The following is a 23,731-nucleotide window of genomic DNA, read 5'->3' as shown; positions in this document are numbered from 1 at the left end:
CGCACTGTGGCTGACAGCTTCGAAGCTCGAAGAGCCGAGATGTCTTCGGACGCTCTGACGCTATCGTCTGCTCTCTGACGCACTGGTCTGCTGCTTGAGTCGCGCAGCTTGGCTCTTTTTTAGGCCCTACCTCACGTCAGCAGCGTCCAATCCGCAACGCCACTTGACCTTGCGTCAGCAGCCACCAATCAGGAACCACCGATGGGTCCTGGCGTCAGCAGCTTCCAATCAGGAACTGCCGCTCCTCGTGGACTCCATTGCACCCGTGGGCGAGTTGTATTGCCACGCGTTGCGCAAGACCCGCCAGACTGGTGGCGTCGATTGCATCGTCGGGCTGGAATCAGACTCGTGCGTGGAGGGAGCTTGCCGTGCGTTGCGTAAGACACCGTTGAGGAGATGGCGTCAGCCGGGCTCGCTCACTGGCCTTGACACTGGTTGCGTTTGCAGAAGCAATGACGTTCGGTCTGGACTCCCAGGCACAACAGCACACGGGCCTACAGCATTTTCGCCTTGCAAAATGCAGCAGCCGCAGCCGCGATTCGATCTTGCTACCTGCGGGTCAGTAGCCAAGGACCTTAGCCACTAGACCAGCGCGACGGGGCTAAACAATCGCCTCAGCAATGTTGTAGTAGAAGACATCAAAAGTACCTGCGTCGAGCGTAGTCGTTACAGCACTAGCAGTTACAGTGGAAGTAAAAATGTATAGTAGCAGCAGAGAGTTGTTTGTCTTCATTGCAGAAGTAGGTGTAGCAGCGGTAGTAATGGAAGACTGAGCCAGTGATGGACACTGCAGCATGTCTTTAATGCGATCGCTATTCAGTGCTGACAATTCGACCATGTATAGAACAGGCGGCATGTACACTGGCCGATATATTTTGCACAGTCGGCACATACGTTCGAAACAAATCGCCGTTTATTGCTCGCGCATGCAGGTCTCCGACGACGCCGTCTTCCGAAGGCCTCGCTCCGAAGGCCTCGTGTTCGACGACCACGTCGGTATCTTCGTTCGAGCATTGGAGGCTGGCCTTACTCCTCTGCGCCTTCATGGCACTCCCGAACCTCTCCCTAGAATTCAACACCGCCGGGACGAGCATACTTCTCAGGTAACGTAGTACTCAATCACAAATACCACGTGCTTCTCTCGACAGTAGTCCGAGGCCAACCTTGAACTCCTCCCGACAACAAAACAAGCCTGTGTGCTCGCACATAGGCCCCTTAGTAGCTGTTTCCTTTTGACAATCTGGTTTCTTCGATTAGTATGGAGGCTATACAGAAAGTGACGAATGTGACGTTTATAATGGTGATGGTAGACTTTCATGGCGCAATGGCATCGTGAGCCAAAGAGCGCAAAACGTATGGTTGCCTGTTGACTGGGTCATACTCGAGGTGAGGAAGAACCATGGTGCATAGGACACAGCTGGAAGTTTTGTTTGCGACTTTTTTTACAGTGATTGGTAGCTTTTCTTATGGTCACATTACCAACGGCCGCATCTGTGATAGCCGTGTGCAGCATGCACTGCTTGTAAGCACAGTCAACCACAGAAGTATGAGGACAACACAGGCGCGTGACCAGGAGCCTTTTAGCGACATTTCCACTACGTCATCGACAGTAGACAAGAGCGCACCCCTCCGAGACGCATCCCTCCCTTAATCGATGGCACCCTCCATTCCACACTATTTGGCAGCCGCGGCTATTTGCTTCTGTCTCGATAGCACTGATTGAACATAACTGTTATCAGTAACAGCATTTCTCGCAAAGTGGTATCTATTCAACGGTACGCCGTTCAAGGCACGCCATTATATCTTAAATTCTGCTATCTAAAAAAAAAGAATAAGTGTGACGATCATGCTGCAGATAAAAGCGTTGCGTGAAAACTGTGGACTAACAATATGTAGCGCGAAAGTAGAAAATTGAAAGGTCAGTGAACAAGAGCGGCCGTTTCCGGTCTAGCACTGCGGTCGACGGTGGATGGCGAACCGCTAGGTGGCGCAGATAACCAGTTGGTACGCGTGGCCCGCAAATGTTTGTGGTCGACCGTACACTTCCGATTTCTCGTTTCTTTTCTTGGGCATAAGTTCAACAACTAAAGAGCTTCGTCTTTAGTAGCCCGACTGTCGACTTGACGGTCGCGAGCGTAGCGGCAGCAAGCCCTCTTTAACCAGACTTCACACTTCGTGCATCTTCTTGGTCGCTTTTAGGGCTGTGCGTCCCCTGTACGTAGCAACTTCTCGTTTAGTTCTTGCAGTGTTCACTAGATGGCGGTACCATCCGCTGTATGTAGCCAAATCTTGTTTAGTTTTTGCAGTGTTCACTAGATGGCGGCACTTGTAGCTGATGAAAAGATGTGAGATGTTATAAACTAGACGGCGGTACTTGTAGTTGATGATGAAAGATGCGAGATGTTATAAAATAGGAATGATGTCACATATGGCGCGTGTCATTGGTGGAAGGCAATCGTTCGATTTAGTGCGTCGACGTACGCTAGGGGGAACGTTGTAATAAAATCGAGTGGGCAAAATGTATGGAGGATTCATGGTTTGCCACGTTTATACCCCCGGAGCCTCGATTACTCATCATCACTCACGTCGTGGACATGGCGGCACTTTTTTGTTCGCCAGGCTGCTGTCCCTGCCGGTGACTGCGTGGCTGCAGACCGCGGTGTTCGGCCGCAAGCAGCGCCGCGGGGTCGTCCTGTCCCTGCTTCCCGTGGCGCTGGGTGTATCGATGAACGCGCTCGGTGACCTGCGGTTCAATCCGGTGGGACTAGTCTTCGGCGTCGCCGGAGCGGCGGCAGCCGCCTTCTATTTCGTGAGTGAACGCCTAATTTACAAAAAGAACAGACTTTTTAGCTAGTTGGTTTGTTACGTTCAATAAACCTACAGCGCTTAAAAGGCGGGGACCAAGCAAGAGAACAGGACGTATATTCCGTGCTGTCCTCTTCCTTGGTCCTTGTCTTTTGAGCACTACGGTTTCACCGAATGTAATTTCCTCTGACCTGAGGGTTGTCCAGGAAAATATGACTGTTCTTGAAGCTCGTTTTCAGTAAGGAAAATACTATCTAATCTTACCGAGGTATTATCTCAGCAACAGCACCCAGCACTTCGCGGCTGGCATAAGTCTAATCAGTCCAGGTGACGCTACGGAGCATCCGAGTAGAACTTGTTGACGACTGTAGGAGAAGCCCATAGATGCTGAAGCTTCGTCCTAGGAGTACGCGTCAGATTGCGGTATTCTAAAGACATTTCACAGGCACTTTTCATCGTCTGTGATAATGAATATTATTTTTGAAGCACCTTTGCAAATGCTTGAAAATTGCCATTGTGGGGTGTATTGACGAAATGCGAGATGGCAGACCTGCGACACGCAGACCCTGGCATCAGAACAGCAGCGCCGCCTATGCCTGCCACCGTGGCAACTCCTGGAGGCCCAGCTTCAACGCGCCATACCGGCGCTAGCCCTGGTCGCCGTGATCCTGGAGCCGCCATGGCGGGGTCCACGAGGCCTTCTGGCGCGCAACTGGCACTTACGCGATGCGGTCCTACTCGTGGGCTCCTCGCTGGCCGGCTGCCTGTTAACCCTCACCATGCAATGGCTGCTGGGGCGAACCTCGGCGCTCACCTACCAGGTGCTTGGACACGTCAAGATGTGCGTTACCCTGATCGCCTGCGCGATCGTCTTCGACGAGAACCTCAAGTGAGTCTGTCACAGCTAGGGTTAAAACCTTCTCTCGAACGAAAAACCGGCCCTTCAACAGGATTCAATTCCGCGACCTGCGGGTCGGTACGCAAGCACCATGACCACTCTGACCATGGTGGCGGGTGTCGCTGGAAGTTAAAGCCTCACATTATATAAGGCCCGGGACGACGAAATATCATCCTCTCTCACTTCCCTAGATTACATTCTTCAATCATCATTATCATCATCATCAGCCTGACTACGTCCACTGCAGGACAAAGGCATCTCCCATGTTCCGCCAGTTAACCCAGTCCTGTGCTTGCTGCTGCCAATTTATACCCGCAAACTTCTTAATCTCATCTGCCAACCTAACCTTCTGTCTCCCCCTATAGGGGGAGACAGAAGGCAAGCGGGTTATAACCCGCTTGTCTTCTCTGGGAATCCAGTTAGTTACCCTTAATGACCAGCGGTTATCCTGTAGTCCTCAATTTAAGGTGAACCCTCTTTGTAAGTCTCCAGGTTTCTGCTTTGTAGCTAAGTACCGAAAGTTGCTCTTGCGCTGTACCGTCACGCTTGACGACAGGATGTACCATAACCTTGCGCCCACCCCTCCCCTCAGGCTGATGCAGCAGGCTGGCGTGTTCCTGACCCTGTGCGGCGCTGTCCTGTACACGGCGTTCAAGTCTCGGGACCAGCCGGCGCCTTCAACGTCTCTTCCTTACCCCCTCCATCATCACCACGGCAACGAGACTCCGATTGGCTCGTCGTCCGCGAGCGCCAAATGACGTCACCTGGCGGGTGCTCGGCGACCGGGCATCAGCGAACCGATGGACCTGTTCAGGATACCGACAGGACTGCATAGTCCGGTCGGCAGTGTATAGATAGATACGCGCGTGCAGACGTACTTTTGTCTGATGTGCAGTGTACTTCTACGGCTGCTGAATAAGCTCTTAGTGGCCGCGATACTACAATGGATGCAGCGCAGTGAGAGCGCACGCTGAGCCGTTCCCGTGGCCCGTTCCTGGACAGCCCGTACGGGGCGTGGTTAGTACTTGCAGGCAATGTTGTGAGGACGGAATGCGCAAGTACCCGAATTAACTGCGTAATAAACGGTTATATTGAACTATTAAACGACCACACGTGCAGTATAGTTATTGCTTCGAATTTCTTTCGTTTTCAGGCACATTCAAACGAAGTGCGATACCAGACGAGAATGTGGACTCTTTGCGAATGCTGCACAGTAAATGTGGATGATGCGCGTCACGTAAAGGCACATCGACAGCCCGTAAGGGGGCGTGGTGTACGTGTTGCGGACAATGCAGACCTGTTGAACGAAACGAGCGCGCACTACATACCGTGAGTCCGAAGTATCTGTGGCAGATAACGCCTAAATTGAGCTGTTCAACAACTACACGTGTGGTGTAGTTACTGCCTCGTGTTTAGTTTGAATGCGTTGGCACCAGAACTAGACGCGAAACGCGAGCCATACGTCATCGTCATGCGCACGCACCTGTATGTATGTAGAAATTAATTAACGCTTAGATCAAAGTATTACTGCTTAAGCTCACCCCGATTAATGATAGCAGTGCACCCCAAAATAACTAACGCTTAGATCCAAGTATTGCTGCTTAAACTGATCCCGATTAATGATAGAAGTGCACCCCATACCCCCAAGTGCGAGTAAATGTAATCCAAACGCAAATAACCCGCAGATTTGTGGTACCGTGTGCCGTGGTACCATGGCACACTTGTAGTGCCCTTTTTTATGTGGCTGACGACAAGAAAGCATTCGACCGGAGGCTTTTGTAATGGGTTGGAGCGTTCAACAACCCACTCGTTACACAATTCGCATTGTGTGACGCCTGGTTATTATATATACTTCACTCTTCTAAAACGCTGCATCACACATGTTAACGCGATTCCTCGCCAGACGTGAGCCCTGCATATATATCGCGCAGGGGACTCGGGTTCGATTCCCGTTCTCTCCTTGGCATTTTTAGGAGCTTGCTCGCCATTCTTCTTATGCTCGGGGCGTGTCCCTTGGCGTTGTTGTTGTTGTTGTTCTGCTATTGTTAGTGGCGCATACCCACTGTGGGGGATTGGCCAAGAATCGAGTGGCTTTAAAATTTACTGTTCAGATTTAGAATGATGGAGGTATAACAGAAAGATTACCGATAGCCTATAGGCAAGTGTGGTGCTTAATGTAATGCATAAAAATATTTACATAAACAAATTTATTCTTAGAATAGACCAATAATCTGATTTTATACGTATATAATTATGTGGACATGTTAAGATAATGAAACTGGTTAATTAGTCAACCTATTAGTTTTATCAATATAGTCTCGGACGGCCGCGCATACTGTGCCATTAGAGAAACCAGAAATGGAAGCTCCAAAAGACAAAATGACAGGCAGAGATAAGTCCATACCAATGCCGCGCAAAGGTATTTCTAATAGGGTTTTTCGTGTGCGCTGTAAAAGAGGCGCAGCTGTGCAATGCACCCACTACGCGCCCAACATAACGTCCATTATTAGCAAAGCACCCACTCCCCCCACTGTGCCATTCGTCATTATGCTGATAAGCGAGCTATAGCCGCTACACATCTTATGGGCCCGCGGGAGACGAGAAGAATAGAATGCTAAGTTCATTGTTTAAAAAGATTATCGAAATCAAGCATATTCATTAAAAACTTAACATTTCCTTCTTTTAAATAGCAAGACACCGTTCGTTTCATGGCCGATTCCCTGTGGTGGACTGCGGCAGGATAAAAGGGACAAACAAACAGACGACCCGGCGGACCCCGAAGTGCGAGCCCGCGAGGCAGAGGCGGCACATACTTCCTCTGCGATTTTGCTTGCATACACTGTAAGCAGCTCCTGCGCGGGACGGCTTTATGTTCTCCCATAGTAGAGTACTTATAGTACTCTAAACCGTTAACCACTTTTTCCAAACAAGCGGCGGAAGGAGAACGTCGACCCGGAGACCTGCATCGACGTTATACCTTCCCCAACTTTCATAAACAACCTGAAATTCAAGGTCCTCCTCGTCACCCACTTCACAAACCACAAAATTGTAATCTTTAAAGGGAAACGCACGCGTCCCACAGTTTTGTGGTCAGTAATTTAATCCTTGTATGCTATTGCATCGGTATGTAAATTATCACATCTTGTGTATATATATGTGTATACACAATGGAAAGAAAAATGGTAGGTGTAACCTTAAGAGACAAGAAGAGAGCAGAGTGGATTAGGGGACAAACGGGGGTTAAGGATATCATAGTTGAAATCAAGAAGAGGAAATGGACGTGGGCCGGGCATGTAGCGCGTAGACAGGATAATCACTGGTCATTAAGGGTAAATAACTGGATTCCCAGAGAACGGAAGCGGGTTAGGGGGAGACAGAAGGTTAGGTGGGCAGATGAGATTAGGAAGTTTGCGGGTATAAATTGGCAGCAGCAAGCACAGGACCGGGTAAACTGGCGGAACATGGGAGAGGCCTTTGTCCTGCAGTGGACGTAGTCAGGCTGATGATGATGATGATGACAATCACCCCTATAACAACGTCCCACATTTACACGATAGTAGATGACTTGTGCGGAGGATTCACGGGTTCTCCCAATCAGTTACGAGCAAGCTGCTCCATCATCATTCACTTCCTTCAAAATGGCGGAATTTTTTTTATATAATAGCTTTTTTTTTTGCGCGATAGTGGTCACGGACACCAACGGCGGCGGCGGATGGCAACTACGGCGCCAGTATCGGCCCTTGTCATCTCGTAACGGCTTTCGCTGTATAATGATTCTGCTCCTCCCCCCCCCCCCCTGCCCGTATATTAGAGGGATACTGAACAAACTTTTTGCTGCCGAGATTTTCAGTCAAATTGAAAGATTCGGCCCTGATATCGATAGAGACAACCTTCATTCCTGGCAGACGTGCGGGAAAATTGCAGAAGTGCGGATTTGTAATTGCCAAGTGAAAAGAGGTAGGAGCCTCGTCAAGCTGCTAACATAGCAGATTTTTGCTCTTATCCTTGCGTTTTCTTTTTCGCAATTCTGTGAAGAAAATGCTCAACTGAACATAATGAATTAAATGCGTTTTTTTTTTCACAAACAGCCATGTCTGCCATCATTAACTCATCTATGTTTTTCTGGAGCTATGGAAACCATCACTAGATAGCTTGATCGAACATCGCCGCTTATGTAATGCTCATAAAGGGAGACATTAAACGAAGTCATCGCCATCAGCCTGATTACGTCCACTGCAGGACAAAGACCTCTCACATGTTCCGCCAGTTAACTCGGTCCTGTGCTTGCTGCTGCCAATTTATAGTGGCAGCCACCAAATCAATGAATGGAGTAGTGAGTACCTTGCAAGTTCACTTGAATTAATAGCCCCTTGCTATTTTGTACATTTGAGCGAGTAGAAAGATTTCATGCAAATTTGTAATGTTTCTTTTATTCTAAAACCTCAATTACCCTAAAATTGGTCACATTTCATTTAAAAAACTCAGTTCTTAGCCAATCCTCCACAGTGGGCATGATTGATTGATATGTGGGGTTTAACGTCCCAAAACCACCATATGATTATGAGAAACGCCGTAGTGGAGAGCTCCGGAAATTTCGACGACCTGGGGTTCTTTAACGAAGAATATGAACAAGAAGAAGAGTTTTAAAACGGGTTCTAGAAATGGCGCTCTTCCAGCTTTCCTCTTTCGCTGTGACTGTGCAGCGTTTTCGCGTAGGCCTGCTTTTTTTTGTTTTTTTTTGTTTTTTTAGCGCGAAAGCTGTCGTGACATCTAAACTCGGGTCACGCGTGGCGCCGTAGTTGTCCGCCGCCGGTGTCCGTAACCACTATAGTATCGCGAAATAAAAAAAAAAAAACCCTGAATCTATAGCAATACAGTATAGCTCGAACATGGGTCCGCTGCGTGCAGCTCAGTTTTCTACCACTGAGCCACGCCAGTTTTTTTTTATTTCTTTATTTCCGGTTAAACTTCACAAACGGGTTGCTAAGATAATTATATTACAATTCACAACGAACAATACAAAAAACTTAAAAATAACTAAGCCCGTCAAGCATTACTATAACACATCACGTCCTAGAATTCCTTTATGGTCAGTAGGGCTTCTACCCTTTCTACTCATAAAGGTACACATTCGTCTGTTCTTACTACCTCGAGTAATCTTGAGATGCTTTCTTTGAAATACTCTCTTGCTGGTCTTCTGTCTGGGTCACAATGAAATCCAGCCATTCTAGAGCGCCATATACTGTGCAAGGCAGTCATCATGATAAAATCGAAAGGTAATCCATCCTCATTCTCTATTGCCGAATACCTGATCCCTTGAGGGTCTAACAAGAACTCTCTTTTGATTGTCCTTTGTAATACGTCCCAAAAATAAACTCCTTCCCAACAGTGCAGGAAAACTTGGTCAATAGTTTCCGGTATGCCGAGCCACGCCAGTAATTGGGACTGGTTCGCAAACTTGCCTTGGACAGGATTGATGCAGGGAAAGGAATCACGTGAATACGAGTAATTAAGCGTTTTAGAAGAGCAAAACAACAACGAGGCGTCACACAATAGCGTAACGAGTAGGTCGTTCAATGTCCCCACCCATTACAAAAGCTTGTTCTTGATCAGCCATTAACTGTGGCGCAAACCCACTTCAGGCATAATTCCTCATCGTCGTCAGCCACTGCATGAACGATTGGCACAACATTCCTTGCAAGTGTTTAGCGGATACACGCTTCTCAGAATAAATGACGAAAAATAGCATAGCGAATGCTGGTCTACTACCCGGAAATTGTTATTATTAATGCCGTAGTGGATACACAGCAAGTGTTCTTGCAGCATTTAACCAATGAATGTTCGGAATAAGTCGCATTCTAGTTTATCGCATTCTTCTGCACTTTTTCACGATTTTTTAAAGGAACATTATTATTGTTCCTATCTAATTTCTCTTTCTTTTTTTTAGCAAGCGTTGTAAAAAAATTATCTATTATGAGGTACAGCGTGGCCAATCCCCCAAGTGGGTATAAGCCAAGATATCTTAGGCGACAAGACAAGACAAGTCACGGCCTTGCCGCAAAGGCGACGCAATGAACGCGACGCCAACAAAATGGGAAGGTCACGCGCCAGAATGGCAAGCATATCGAAAGCGTGTCCCACGTTTTCTCACGCACAAATGACACGCGAGACATACCCACAGATACAGATGCACGCGAATAAGCGCGTCTCAGTCGTTATACTTCGCTGTGTCCGAAAAGCGCGCCCTTTTCGCAAACGGAGGCTGTGCGACGGTCGCTGTGAACTTCGGGCGCCCCGCAACAACAACAAAATCGTTCCAGTGCAAGCCGAACGCCAGTCAAGACGTACGATCACAGAACGCCTATACACTACCAACGCCTCCTAGATATCTCGTGCCTGTCGGATTATCGGCAATCACTTGGGAAGCGGCGGTCGTCGGAACTACGGTGGTGGCGCCACTAAAGTAGGAGTGTCTTCAAATAGGTTTTTACCTTTTTGGAGCTCATATGCAACAAAATAACGTAACAATGTTCTAAAAAGGCGTAAACGTAATTATATTTAACTCTACGTAAGTGACGCCGTCATTCAACAAACAACTTTTTTTTAATACAAGGCATCCTCTGAAATTAGTAACAAACGGCAAAATTGCCAATCTCAAAGGCTGAGCACAAAGACCTTAACCCTACGTAGGCAGCGCCGCCATAGATAACCGGCGTTTCCCGCTCATACGGCAGACACGGGAAATCTAGGAGGCGTTGACACTGCCATTGATGATCCTTCCTATACCGGGGGATAAGGGCGCGTGAGAGATCGTCCAATCACCTCGTCTCCTCTCTGAAGGCGTGATAGATTTGAGCCGCCACCGCGCGCGCATTGCGCCATCTTGTTGATAATGCTAAAAATACATTAGCCCTCCCCCCACCCCCTTGCCATCAGCGATAAGTGGTAGATATAAATAGCTTGCCGCTCATACGATAAAGAAGGTATTCCATAGTGGCTCAGTTTTACAGAGAACTCTAAAAAAAGGAACTTCCCTTACACCGGGTATCAGGTTTTTCACAGTAGAAAAAGAGGAGGGACTGCCTTTTGATCTTATAATACTGCTTGGCCTCCATTGTCTATGGCGGGCAAGAATGGCCGGTTACTACTGTGACCCTGACAGGCGTCCGGTCCGCATGCTTTTCCGCGAAAGCATTGCTCAGTACATTGATATACTCAAACAACAAGATTTTGTTCCGGAATGGCTCTCCAGGGTTGAACCCCTGGTGAACCTGAAGGAATTTTAGCACTGTAACCACTAATAGTTCCGCGACTGTTTTGTCGTCGCTTCTTTTGTGTATGTTACTGTTTACAGTAAATTATATTGATGTGTGTACCTAGTGCAAAACCGGTAATAAAAAAAAATTCCATAGTGGCTCAGCGGTTAGCTCACCACCACACTCACTATGCAGCGGTCTCACGTTCGATACCACGCATCAGCATCTTTTTTTTAATTTTTTATTCACATATATATATATATATATATATATATATATATATATATATATATATATATATATATATATATATATATATATATATACCAGTGCATGACATCGACGCCGGCAGCGAAATCCAGTCGACAGTATACATATAATTGCTTTCGCAGTGACTGTGCTGCGCCTTGCGCTTTCCGCGCAGGCCTAGCGTTTTTTTTTTTTTTTTAATGGTAGCGCTGTAGCTCATTCACGCAAGGACATCGTCCAACCGTCGTTCCATTCTTGCGTATTAGGGGCAACGCTCCTTAAGACCTCACGATGCCCGCCGTCTCCCGTCCGTCCGTAACACCTTGTAACCTTCAACATTAAGCAACAGAGGGCGCTGGTGGTAACGTTTTGCATCTGATCTTCAACTTATAAGCAACAGAGGGCGCTGTGGTTAATTGTAGTAGATATGATGGCGCTACTGTCAACGCTATATATATATATAGTATAACCACGTTCCATACCACACATTCTCTTCTCTCATATGGACGAAGACGAACGCAGGAAAGCGCGACGTGCTCAGTATCAGCGTCGCCGTCGACGGGAAGCTACCGTAGAGACAAAAGAGAAGGAAGCGGATGCAAAGCGGCGACGGCGACAAAAAAGTTCTACACCACAGGCTAGGACTAAGGAAGCAAAGGCTAAGCGGGGACAACGCCAAGCTGACGCGCAGTTGAGACATCTTGAAGCGGATGCAAGGCGGCAATACCGACAAGAAAATTCTACACCAGACACGATAGCTAATGAAGCTGTGATTATGAAGTCAAAACGTAACCCGGAACCTCATATCAGCTATAAAGAAGAATCACCGCTATATCACAATCGGTCTCAGCACTATCGCTTTGCATAAAAAATATATATAAGTATCACAGCCACAATCAGTCTCAGTAGTATCTCAACTTTAATCACAATAATCACCTCCGAAAGCTTCGCCCTATAATTATCTTGAAGCAGCTTGAAATGCAGTAATTTTTTTTTGTGCAAGCCCAAAGTGTATCGTTGTCTCATGTCACTACGCTGGAAAAGCTCGAAAGGCGTAAACTCAACGTGTCCGGATGCTATCGCTCGTTCATACGAGCGGCGTTTCTCTGAGTGTGTACTACATTGGCGTGCCTCCCTGAAGAGATCCGGCCGTACCGGTTTGCATCACAGACACGCTTGATGTGATGCTGATCCCTGGTCCCATACACAGTGGTCCATACACAGTGGTCCATACACAGTGGTCCATACACAGTGGTCCATACACAGTGGTTCATACACAGTGGCTGATCCCTGGTCCCGTACACAGTGGTCCATACACAGTGGTCCATACACAGTGGTCCATACACAGTGGTCCATACACAGTGGTCCATACACAGTGATCCATACACAGTGGTCCATACACAGTGGTCCATACACAGTGGTTCACACACAGTGGTCCATACACACTTAGCAACTGCCCCGCAAACCCACTACACGGGACGACCTCCGTCCCTCCACAAGGCCGATGCACGTGTTTCCAGCAGCGACGAAGGCGCGCTATGCGAGGCACAGTGGCAGCCATGTAGAACACAGCTACAAGGCGCCCCCTGGGAAGCACCCACCCGCTCGGCGCACTTCGCGAAAAAAGAAGCCGTTGCAGTTCGCTGACCTTGATCTCACCACCGTCCAGTATGCGATACGCCGGCACGCTTTCGGCTCTTAGTAGGAGAGGGAAGCGGTGGGGGGGGGGGGGTGATGCGGTTGTAGCGACGGCAGCATGCCGGCGACGAGGAACAAGCGACGCCGTCTGCAAGCCTGCTCGGCCTTCTCTCGTTCACCGCGCGGCCAACAACTTACTGCATGCCATTCATGGCAGCAGCGCAGAGGATCTAGCTCGGGATATATATATATATATATATATATATATATATATATATATATATATATATATATATATATATAAAGTGAAAGAAGTGTATACCTAAGGGCTCGTTTTTCCGTGTTTTGACGCAATATTATAGCAATCTAACAGACAGTAATGCCAAGGAATGTAGAGGGAAAGTTATTAGAACCAGTGGAATGTAAATAATAAGAAAGAAAAGTGGGTGAAAAAATAACCAGCCGTGAGCAGGAATCGAACCAACGACCATCGAATAACGCGTTCGATGCTCTAACCACTGAGCTATCACAGCGGCCTTCCCTCCAACCACTTTTTTTGGGTTTATATGTGAATTTAGAAGTACGAGTGTCAGTCAGCGCCATCTATAAGCCAAGCGACGAGTGTGAACCACTCTTTTTATGCGCATGTTTGGCGTCACGTAGCACGTGAACTTATTACGAGCGGGCAGCTGATCAATAGTCCCTCGTATACAACCTAATGACACCAAGTCTGCCAGTACGAGACAATTGTTAATGAATAAGTGAATATATATATATGGAAGACTGCCCTTTTCAATGGCATGTAATCCAACCGGATATATTTTTATTTACATTTTCTGTATCATGCCGATAGCGTACTACCCGTAGTGAGTATACAGTGTGCACAAGCGATGTAAAGGGTGTCGGTTCCAGTATCCAGAGAATTCGAGAGTAGAACACGAGACGTCGTGAGACGGCGAGATCCACGCGAATGACGCCCCAAAACTTTTTTTTTGTTCAGAGTAAATGATATGTGGGGCTTAACGTCCCGAAACCAACACGTGGTTATGAGAGACACCGTACAGTGGAGTGCTCCGGAAATTTCGACCACCTCGTAAAAACAATTAAGGCCCCACACTACGCTTTTGAAATCCGAGTAAAAAACCGGTACTTGTAAGTGCCACAGCTTTGCGAACGCACATTGTTTTTTTTTCGTATTATTTTCTTCTCCTTCCTTGTTTCTGCCATCTTTGTTTCTTTCTACGACTACTTGTCCTTTCTTTCATCCTTCTTTACTGTTTCTACATCAACCTCTCATCATCTTTTTCTTCATCGTGACCACCACGCCACTATTCCTCACCTTAACTTCCACTAGAGTGTACTAAAATGGCAGAGTGGGTCCACTGGAGCGTGCGGCAAGCGGTCCTAGTGAAGCAAAAAGCGTGGAAATTTTGCGGTGGCGCTGCAGTCGCCTTCACCTGAAACTCCGGCTCATCCGGCCTGTCGGGCCGGTGAAGCAGTACGTGCTTCATGGAGCAGCGGCTGGCAGCGCCTGTGGTAGAGTGTACTAGAACTGTACCTGTGGTGAGTGCGAGAGCGCCGAGCTGTTGCCTTCCCGGCACGGTATCGTCTGCTCGACGCAACGCAAGATGTATCATAGTGAATGTCGCCCTACTAAACTTCAGCAGCACTTCAAAGTTTGCAGTTTGCCATGCGTAAAAGAAATCATGAACAATTGGTACATGAAATAAGGCATTACCATCATGAAGCTCTAGCACGAGGGCATGATATTATATATCAATGGCTGCGTGGACATATCGGTATTATCGGAAATCAATTAGCCGATGATGCAGCCCGCCCAGCCCATGAAGGAACCCGTGTGGTCCCGATTCCTCTATCAAGGACTGATGCAGCAAGACAACTTTACCTGCTGACTCGAGATCTTACACACACGTTCTGGTCGTCTACCTGCTTCCAAAGGTGTCACTTATATGAACTGGATCATTCGCTCAAGATACAGCTACCATCACAACTTTCCCGCTCCGATGCGACACTGTTATGCCGCCTTTGGTTGGGTGTTGCATTCACAAAGGTGTACTCCTTTCGCATTGGTATGGCAGACAATTCTACATGCGACTCCTGCGGAGCTCAAGAGACCATTGAACACGTCCTGTGCAGCTGCGCTTGCTACGACACACATCGATGTCAGCTCCGGATGGTTTTGAATCAACTTGACTCTATAGACCATTCTGTGTGCAGAAGATTCTGGGACCTTGGGCATCTGCCTCAGTTGCGCAGAAAGCGACTAAAGCACTCCTACTTTACTTAAAGAGAACAACCTGAGCAACCGCCTGTACACTGCGTGGGTTCCCCCGAGTGTGCTCGTGATTGTGTGTACCTTCTTATCTCTCTGCAACCTCTTTTCTCCCCTCCATTCATTCCCCAGTGCAGGGTAGCAAACCGGATGCGCGTCTGGTTAACCTCCCTGCATTTCCTTGCATCTTTAACTCTCTCTCTCTCTACTACACAGAAATTATGATTATTTATGGCGCAGTGGGTACCCTGCGAGCGTGCTTGTAGCAGTTACCCAAATAGCGTTCACAAAAAACCTCTGAAAGGCCATTATTCCAGTCTTCGTTGTGACTATACGCTGCATCTTCCGCGCAAGCCTGTCATTTTTTTTTTGTTTTTTTTTTTCAGTTTGTTCGCCAGCTACTTTCAACTTTGTTAGTGAGAAACGGAAGAATCGAACACAGTGAAGCTAGCCCCGCGAAATAAGCGTAGTGCCTGCCATTAGTTATTCGCGAGACGTGGTGCGACGCTGTACACGGTTTTGCCCGAGCGTTGCTGCAACGCTTGACACGCGACTGATGCGCCACGGCGAGGCAGTCGCCGGCGGCCACCGCGCATGGACGTAACCATGACAACGTCATCGGTAACCACGGTTACCGCTAGGTGAAAGCGACAGCAGCGCCACCTGGATTTTCAGAAAAAACATGCTTCAGCACGGAGCCCTGCATGGACTCACTCCCCCATTGTAATACACTCTACTCTCAGTTTCCCTTTCCTTGATACGTCATACTGTGTGTGATAGTGCCGTGCTGTCAACCTTTCCTTTTCATTCATCGTCACATCGCTCCTCCCCAGCCTTCGTTCCCTTTTGCATCCCCTTGCTATGCAGTGCTACAATCATCGTCATCAGTCTGACTATGCCCACTGCAGGGCAAAGACCTCTCCCATATTCCGCCAATCAACCCATTTCTGAGTCTTCCGCTGCCAGATTATACCTGCATGCAAACTTTTTAATCTCATCTGCCCATAACTTTCTTTCTCCCATCACTCGTTCGCCTTAATTTTCTTGGCATCCAATCAGTTATTAACCAGCCGTTATCATGAGCACTACGTTGTCTGCCCATTGTTCTTCTTGAGTACAACTATGATACCCTTAACCCCCGTCCATCCACTGAGCCACTCTGCTCTCTTCCTGCCTCTTGAGGTTGCTCCTATATTCTTTTTTTTTAATAATTACTCGCTGCGTCATCCTCAATATAAGTTGAACCTTGTGTGCAATCCTCTGGGTATCTGTTCCACAGGTAAGTATACCGGCAAGATACAGCTGTCACATACTTTCCTCTTTGGAGACAGTAGTAAAATACCATTCATGATTTAGAAATGATTGCCGATTGTGCTCAACCCCATCATTGTTCTTCTAGTTACTTCACTTCCACATGTACTATACAATGTATTGATTGATTGAAATGTGGGGTTACATATATCAAAACCACCATATGATTATGAGTGACGCCGTAGTGGAGGGCTCCGGAATTTCGACCTCCTGGGGTTCTTCAACGTGCACCCAAATCTGAGCACACGGTCCTACAGCATTTCCACTGCAATCGAAAATGCAGCCACCACAGCCGAAATACGAACCCGGGACCTGCGGGTTAGCAGCCGAATATTTCAGCTAGTAGACAACCCCGTCGGGGCTACTATACTATGTATGTCAATATGCTGTTTGGCACATACCTGCTTTCTGCGGCTAATACCGGCCGAGTTTTCCGAAACTACAGCCGGCTCTATATACCTCAAGCGTAAAAATCTTCGCTTTAAAAACAAAAAATACACACAAAAAAAACGATAGAAGTCCGTCAAAAGTCACGTGATGTCCACGTGTACGAATGAGAGCCGACGACGCAGCGAAAGTTTTGTGACGTCAATTTAACGTGACTCCATCAACGACGTCCTCTTGATGTCACAGGTCGTAAAACTTTAGAATGAGTCATCATGGCCTCGTAACCCGCGAAAAGCGACGACGTCATAACGCGACGTCAAGGGATGGCGCGAAGTTCCATCGTCAAGTGGTGTTACACGCAATCTACTTACAAGAAAATGAAGCAGAAGAATAAAATGTTTTAGGGGCGAAGCTCCTTAAGGCGTGGGTCTGTTTATCCCTTGTATGTATGTATGCAGTAGTACGTAGCCACCGGTGGCACATACCCGCTCTAGAGCGGGTATGGGCCACAGCGATTGGGATATGGCGGTACTTGCGTTCACTAGATGGACGAACGGGCAGACAGACTAGCAGACGTATGGATAGACGCGCAGACGTACGGACGCATGGACGCACGAACGGACACACGGAAAGATGGATGGACGGACTCACCGACGGATAGACAGACGGAAGCAAGAACGAGCGGACGGAAGCACGCACGGGCTGACGGACGCTTTGCTCCACTCATCATCGTTCACTCAGTGGGTATGCTGTGATTTTTTTCGCTTTCGTGTCGGATTGGGTGAAAGCATACTAACCATCTGATTATTTGTTCCATTCGTTGTATATTTATTGACCCACTTATTTGTGAAAGACATCGTCACTTTTCTTTCTTCTGGTTTGATGATGATGATGATGCCTTTTAACATGGCTCAAACCCACTCAGGGGGACTGGTTTGTTTTGTTTGAGCCTTACAGAATATGGCACATACCAACTCTGGCCAGGACTGGCTTGGATTTCGTAGTTTTAGTTTTAGTAGATAATTTGAACAATGTTGAATAACGAAGAGTGAAATAAATAAAAAGAGCATAATGTGTAATATATTCGTTCTTACAGTGCGATTGTGTTGGTAAACCAGGCTGCCGAATAAACCTTATCATAGTATAATATTGAATATGTTGGATTCTAGCTTGTTCTTACTTTCTTTTCTCGCTTTTTCTTTTTCTTTCTCCAGTAGACGCCTCCGTTGCCTTCCTACAGACAGCTACTGCTTCAGAAACCCGCACAGACGAGGTCGGCTCCATACGCTCCCAGGGCCAATTCCTCAGCGCGTTAAATGCAGTGAGACGAAGAAGAAGAAGACGCCGCCGTCGTATAACGAGGCCAGTCGAAGCCGCGATGAGCAAGAAGCAAGAAAACCAAGCGCATACCATTCGCAGTGCACGGCGAGAGCCCAGCCATCCTAAAGACAACGAACCCGCTGAATAGACGCCGCCGCCGCCCAGACAAGCCGTCCACGCAACCATGTCCCTGCCTCCTCTCAACGACGCCACCACGCAAGAGGCTCAACCCTTTCCCCTTCCCCTCTCACTTCCCCTTTACACTTTCCCGTCCACAAATACACTTCGTGCACTGTACGTGCGTAACGATTTTGCTTTTTTCGGTTCGTACCATGCGGAGTGTACAACGGCTGCAGATCAACGCCTTGAATATGCATACACAAGGTGCCACAGCTACTTCTTGGCCATAGTTTGAAAACATGTCAAGGCACTCTATGACGACTCGAACAAATTAATGCTGCTGACTATTGCATGCAGTACGACACACTACTCTTTTGCAGTCTTCTTTATTGCTTAATTAAACATGTGTAATTAGCTAACTCTTAAAGCGGGGTGTACGAAGGTTGCAGATCAACGCCTTGAATATGCATACACAAGGCGCCACAGCTACTTCTTGGCCAGAGTTTGAAAACATGTGAACGCACTCTATGACGACTCGAACAAATTAATGTTGCTGACTATGGCATGCGGTACGACACACTACTCTTTCGTTGTCTTCTTTATTGCTTAATTAAACATGTGTAATTAGCTAACTCTTGAAGCGGAGTGTACGACGGCTGCAGATCGACGCCTTGAATATGCATACACAAGGTGCCACAGCTACTTCTTGGCCAGAGTTTGAAAGCTTGTCGACGCACTCTAATGACGACTCGAACAAATTAATGTTGCTGACTGCTGCACGCACAACGACACACTACTCTTTTGCAGTCTTCTTTATTGCTTAATTAAAAATGTGTAATTAGCTAACCCTTGAAACATCGAAGCTGCGCGAAAAACAAGTTCTATCAAGAAAGCTGTAGATGAGCTGGCAAAAGCGTCCGATTAGGCAGCTACATCCTCCCCCACACCCGGCACTATTCTCGATCTCCCGAAAATTAACAATTTCAATACAACAGGTAACTAGAAAGCCGAGCTTTGCCCTTCAATAGAATACGAATCCGTGTGTGCGTACGTGGGGAGGGGGGCGCACTTGACATAGCGCGCAGGACCATAAAGATGAGTGTGGGAACAGTTCCCTAACAGAGAGTGGGGGGGGGGGGGTGAAGAGTCATCACAGCGCTCATTTTCTTCCTAACAGATCAACTTATTGAGCAAACATGACATACCTCGCACTCTTAGCACACTATAGGAGGCGACCGACGAACCTCCCCCCCCCCCCCCCCCGACCGTGCGTGCGCCTACGACGATAACGACCTCTGCAACACGCAACACACACGAAACTAACCAGGTGTGCGTCGCTTCAAGCGCAGAGAATTGACGCGAACTACAACACGAGCTGCAATACGAACTTCGGGCAAACCATATTCGACGCCACGGGCGCAAACGGTTTACATGCAAGCGAAGAATCGCGCACACCTTTCGCTCCAATGCTCCGATCCCCAACCACGCGAAACGCATTGCACAAAATAGGGAGTTTTAAAATAGCGCACCGCGAGCCCTTGCGGTGCGGTCGCTGCCACTGCGCGTGCGTCGTAACGCGAGTCGGCGTTCGCGGACCGCACGCAAAAAAAATCTGAAATTGCGTGCGGTAATGGCGGCCCGTATGTGGCCCGCAAGCGCTGGTTTCGAGGCTACGGTGTCGCTGCGATCGTGCGTTCCGGTTAGCAGCGGGGCAAACGCTAATAGAGAGTTTTAGTACTGCGTACGCTGCGTACGTGGCGGCGTTGCGTACGTAAGGACGCCACGGTCTGCGTAGTGCGCATGCGCAGACCGCAACGCGCACGTATCGCGTTACGTACGCAGCCGCTACGTACGCACGCATGAGATGCGTGCGTGCGTACGTATGAGGTGATCGCGCCGCTCTCGAACAAGTTCGCGACAGCGCGAGACCTCGTTTTGCAAAATGGCGGCATCGAAGGCAAGCACCGACCGGCTCTGTGGCTTAAAATATGCCCATAATCTGGCTAAAACACTTGGATTGGCTCACATTGGCTGTCAACAACAAGTGCTTCTATTTTGATCTACCAGATGGCGCAACACGCTTCACGCTCGTTACGTACGCGGCTACTACGGCGTACTAAAAGCCGATTAGTGGCAAAGGACGCCACGTAACGCAAGGCGCTTGCGTGATGCGTACGTAGCACCATTCCGCAGTACTAAAACTCTCCAATGGCGGCCCGCATGTGGCCCGCAAGCGCTGGTTTCGAGGCTACGGTGTCGCTGCGATCGTGCGTTGCGGTTAGCAGCAGGGGCAAACGCTATTCTAAAACGTATGTGGCGCCCGCTACGCCCGCAGCGCTTGCAAACGGTATTCTAAGACTCCCTATTATGTAGTACACGCCACGATAATCTCTCGCCGGGTCACTGCGGTTGGCCATGCAAACGTGAGATCGTTCTGGTCGCGGAGTACGTTCACGCGGGCAAAGGCTCGAGATGCGGCTTGGCTTCGGCTTAGCCTCGCGATGTTGGGATCACGTGAGGCATGACTCCCAGTATACACCGCGATCGTCGCGGTGACCCAATGGCTAAGAAACCCCGCTGTTTGGGTTGTGGGCGCGCCCGTACTGTGTGAAATCCGCGCGTGACCGTGACTGTGCGCGCACAGTAGAAGAGAGAGGGGGGAGCGGGATTACAAAGCAACATGCACGGACGAGTGCTTGCATAAGCAAGTAAGCACTGAAACGACGCGAGTTCAATTTGTTCACACAACGTTCTACGTTTTTTTTTTCTTTCTCGCGTTGAAAGACTGTTTTCTAGACGTCGCAGCACTGTGTTTAGACAAAAAAAAAATTTATTCACCGACAGTGGACATCGATTTCTTTTGTACAGTACATTTCAATAGAATAGAACCCGCACAGACACACAAAACTACTACAAAAACAAAAATATTTCCATACACATAGTTACTGCATATGTGATTTGGATATGCACAATAACACGTATGGACGTAACAATATGCACATTACATGATAAATAATAACCGCAAAATAAAACATGAATACGTATATTTTACGTATTTGCATGGCATTTCTACTTACACTGAACAGACATCAGCCTACCAAAACCAGTCAGGCCGAAAGATAAGTTTTACGCTTCTGTTACGGACGAACACAAAAGCGCTGCAGATCCACGATGTAATTGCTGATGAAGCTGGGCAGTGGGCATCGGATCGTCCGTCAATCGTGGCCTTCCTTTTTGTTCTCATTAACAGCATTTAATTTTGTCCTGAACATTTTGTTCTGTCATACACTTTGATTGATGAGTGGTTCAATCTCGGTGTTTTCACTGTGTTGTCGCCTTTTGTTTTGTTTTTTTAACCTTATGAGCACTCTGTACTCTCTGCAGCCGGTGTTGCGCGCAAATGCTTCGCACCTGCGCTTATACTAGGGAAAACGACGAGCCACGACGGCAACGGTTTTCGTGCGACTCTAAAGGTGCTGCGCTGCTAAGAGATTGGGCAGAGAGAGAGAGACAGATCTCTGCAGCCACACTATACGATTTCGTTTTACGTCGTGACGTCACAACGCCGCAGAAGGCGGTAGCAGGACGTCGCGATGTTTTGGCCTCTGGTCTATAGTATTCACCGTCAGATAATACATTACTGAGCGTTTACGTCCCAAAACCGCGACAAGGTTATAAGAGAACGCCGTAATGGAGGGTTCTGGAAATTTCGACCACCTGGTTCTTCGACGTGCAACTAAATCCAAGTAAACAGAACCTCCATGGAGCACATATCCGCCATCTATATACGACGGCCGCCGTTGTTGGGATTCGATCCCGCGAGGTTTGAATTAGCAATCGTGTACCATAATCCCAAAACCACCATGGCATGTCAGTTATTCGCAATCATTGATTGATATGTGGGGTTTAACGTCCCCAAACCACTATATGATTATGAGAGACGCCGTAGTGGAGGGCTCCGGAAATTTCGACCACCTGGGGTTCTTCAACGTGCACCCAAATCTGAGCACGCGGGCCTACACCGTATACCATCAGTTGACCTTTTAGATCGGGAGATTGCTTTTCTGCTTGGCTGGTAGATAGAATGGTGGCGCCACCGTGCACGGATACATAGGTTGGCGTTTAGTGGAAATAAAATGTGTTGAAGCAAGCGCATTGTCCTGTCGTCTCTCTCGCGTCTTTGTCTGTTAGCGATCGATATGTCGTCCAGTTCCGTTTACCAACACGGCCCAAAAAAATGACATAGCATTTTCGCCTGCATCGAAAATGCAGCTGCCGCAACCAGGATTCAATACCGCGACCTGCGAATCAGCAGCCGAGTGGCTTAGCCACTAGGCCACCGCGGCGGGGCAATGAGTTTTACGGAAAACCCACAAAGTGGCGGAAGGGTTAAGAAAGAGATTGAAGACAACCGCCCGATTTTGCACGAAGCCAAATGGGAATCCGCACGGATTTCCTAGTAAGTCGTGCTACATCTGGTGTCACGGCTGTGTTCAATCCCTTTCTTAACGTATACAATAAGGACACAAACAACAATTCGGGAAGTTGACATGGCTCTCGGCCAAGTTTGCAGAGTGCCCGTGACAAATTCGGCCCCTTCCTCAGGGGGGTGACTGTGTTGGTCATGGAAGTGTCGCCGCGTCTTCTTTTCTCACAACGGCTTCGGTTTTTTCTTTTTCCTCACGTTTTGGAGGCCACGAACGTACCTGAGGGCATTGTTCCTACCGCGAGCGGTTCGCGTATGCAGGTGCGAGGTGAATGTGCCAATCCTTGAGCACGATCTGTAAGGAGACATAATGATGTCCCCTAATGTGAAGCTGTGAATTAACACGTCGTGTAAGCTAATTACCAGGTGAAGACATATAATAACATGTCTAGACCACTTAGTCAACAATCACATGTACGTATCCACATGACGACGTGAAAAATGAGCGTAACATACATAACCTTCAAGAAGGGAGTAGTCAACAACCACACAAATATGCGTTGTGACGTTAAAACAAAACAAAGCTTAGTATACATTTACGTTTGCTTATATACTTTCATGAAGAAAGATGGCGACAAAGAAGTTATGCGTACAGTACACACACATATCATAGAGTGTGCACGATCTGGCCTTCTGTCGAATTGGGTGTCCCTTTCCATGGGCCCCCGCCGGGAGAAAAACCAGGAAGGCACCTTCGGCACCGAGGAAAGACCTCATTAGCATATATACGTGATTCCGCTGCACGTACGATACCAGTGTACTACAAGGAGCAACCGGGCGGGGACATCGACGACGCATAGCGATGAAAGAAAAAAGACGCTTCAAGCAGCAAACATAAAAAAGAGCAAAAATAAAAAACCAAACACCGCGGGTTATGCGATGCGAGGAACATTCAACTCACAGCTAGACATGGAGCGGCAGCAACGACAGACACCTTCTGCGGTACATGCCATTGCTCGACACGGGTG

At 48.0% G+C, this 23,731-nt stretch overlaps 2 protein-coding genes across 2 annotated transcripts in view; one reads left to right on the top strand and one right to left on the bottom strand.

Moving 5' to 3' along the window:
- Positions 1 to 4,807, top strand: part of LOC142767374 (solute carrier family 35 member E3-like) — a 40,422-nt gene extending 35,615 nt beyond the window's left edge. Inside the window, exons 3-6 of the mRNA XM_075868895.1 lie at positions 933 to 1,103; positions 2,620 to 2,809; positions 3,369 to 3,694; positions 4,296 to 4,807. Of these exons, the coding sequence (XP_075725010.1) occupies positions 933 to 1,103; positions 2,620 to 2,809; positions 3,369 to 3,694; positions 4,296 to 4,461 (853 nt within the window). The 3' untranslated portion in view covers positions 4,462 to 4,807. The remainder of the gene's footprint in view (positions 1 to 932; positions 1,104 to 2,619; positions 2,810 to 3,368; positions 3,695 to 4,295) is intronic.
- LOC119180339 (pre-mRNA splicing regulator USH1G) overlaps positions 1 to 23,731 on the bottom strand; it is a 156,564-nt gene that overhangs the window by 113,575 nt on the left and 19,258 nt on the right. The gene's annotated exons all lie outside the window — the stretch shown is intronic.

The sequence above is a fragment of the Rhipicephalus microplus genome, chromosome 7 (assembly GCF_043290135.1).
Source record: "Rhipicephalus microplus isolate Deutch F79 chromosome 7, USDA_Rmic, whole genome shotgun sequence".
Classification (NCBI taxonomy): domain Eukaryota; kingdom Metazoa; phylum Arthropoda; class Arachnida; order Ixodida; family Ixodidae; genus Rhipicephalus; species Rhipicephalus microplus.
Note: the sequence above shows the minus strand (reverse complement) of the source record. Positions and strands in the feature narration are given on the sequence as shown.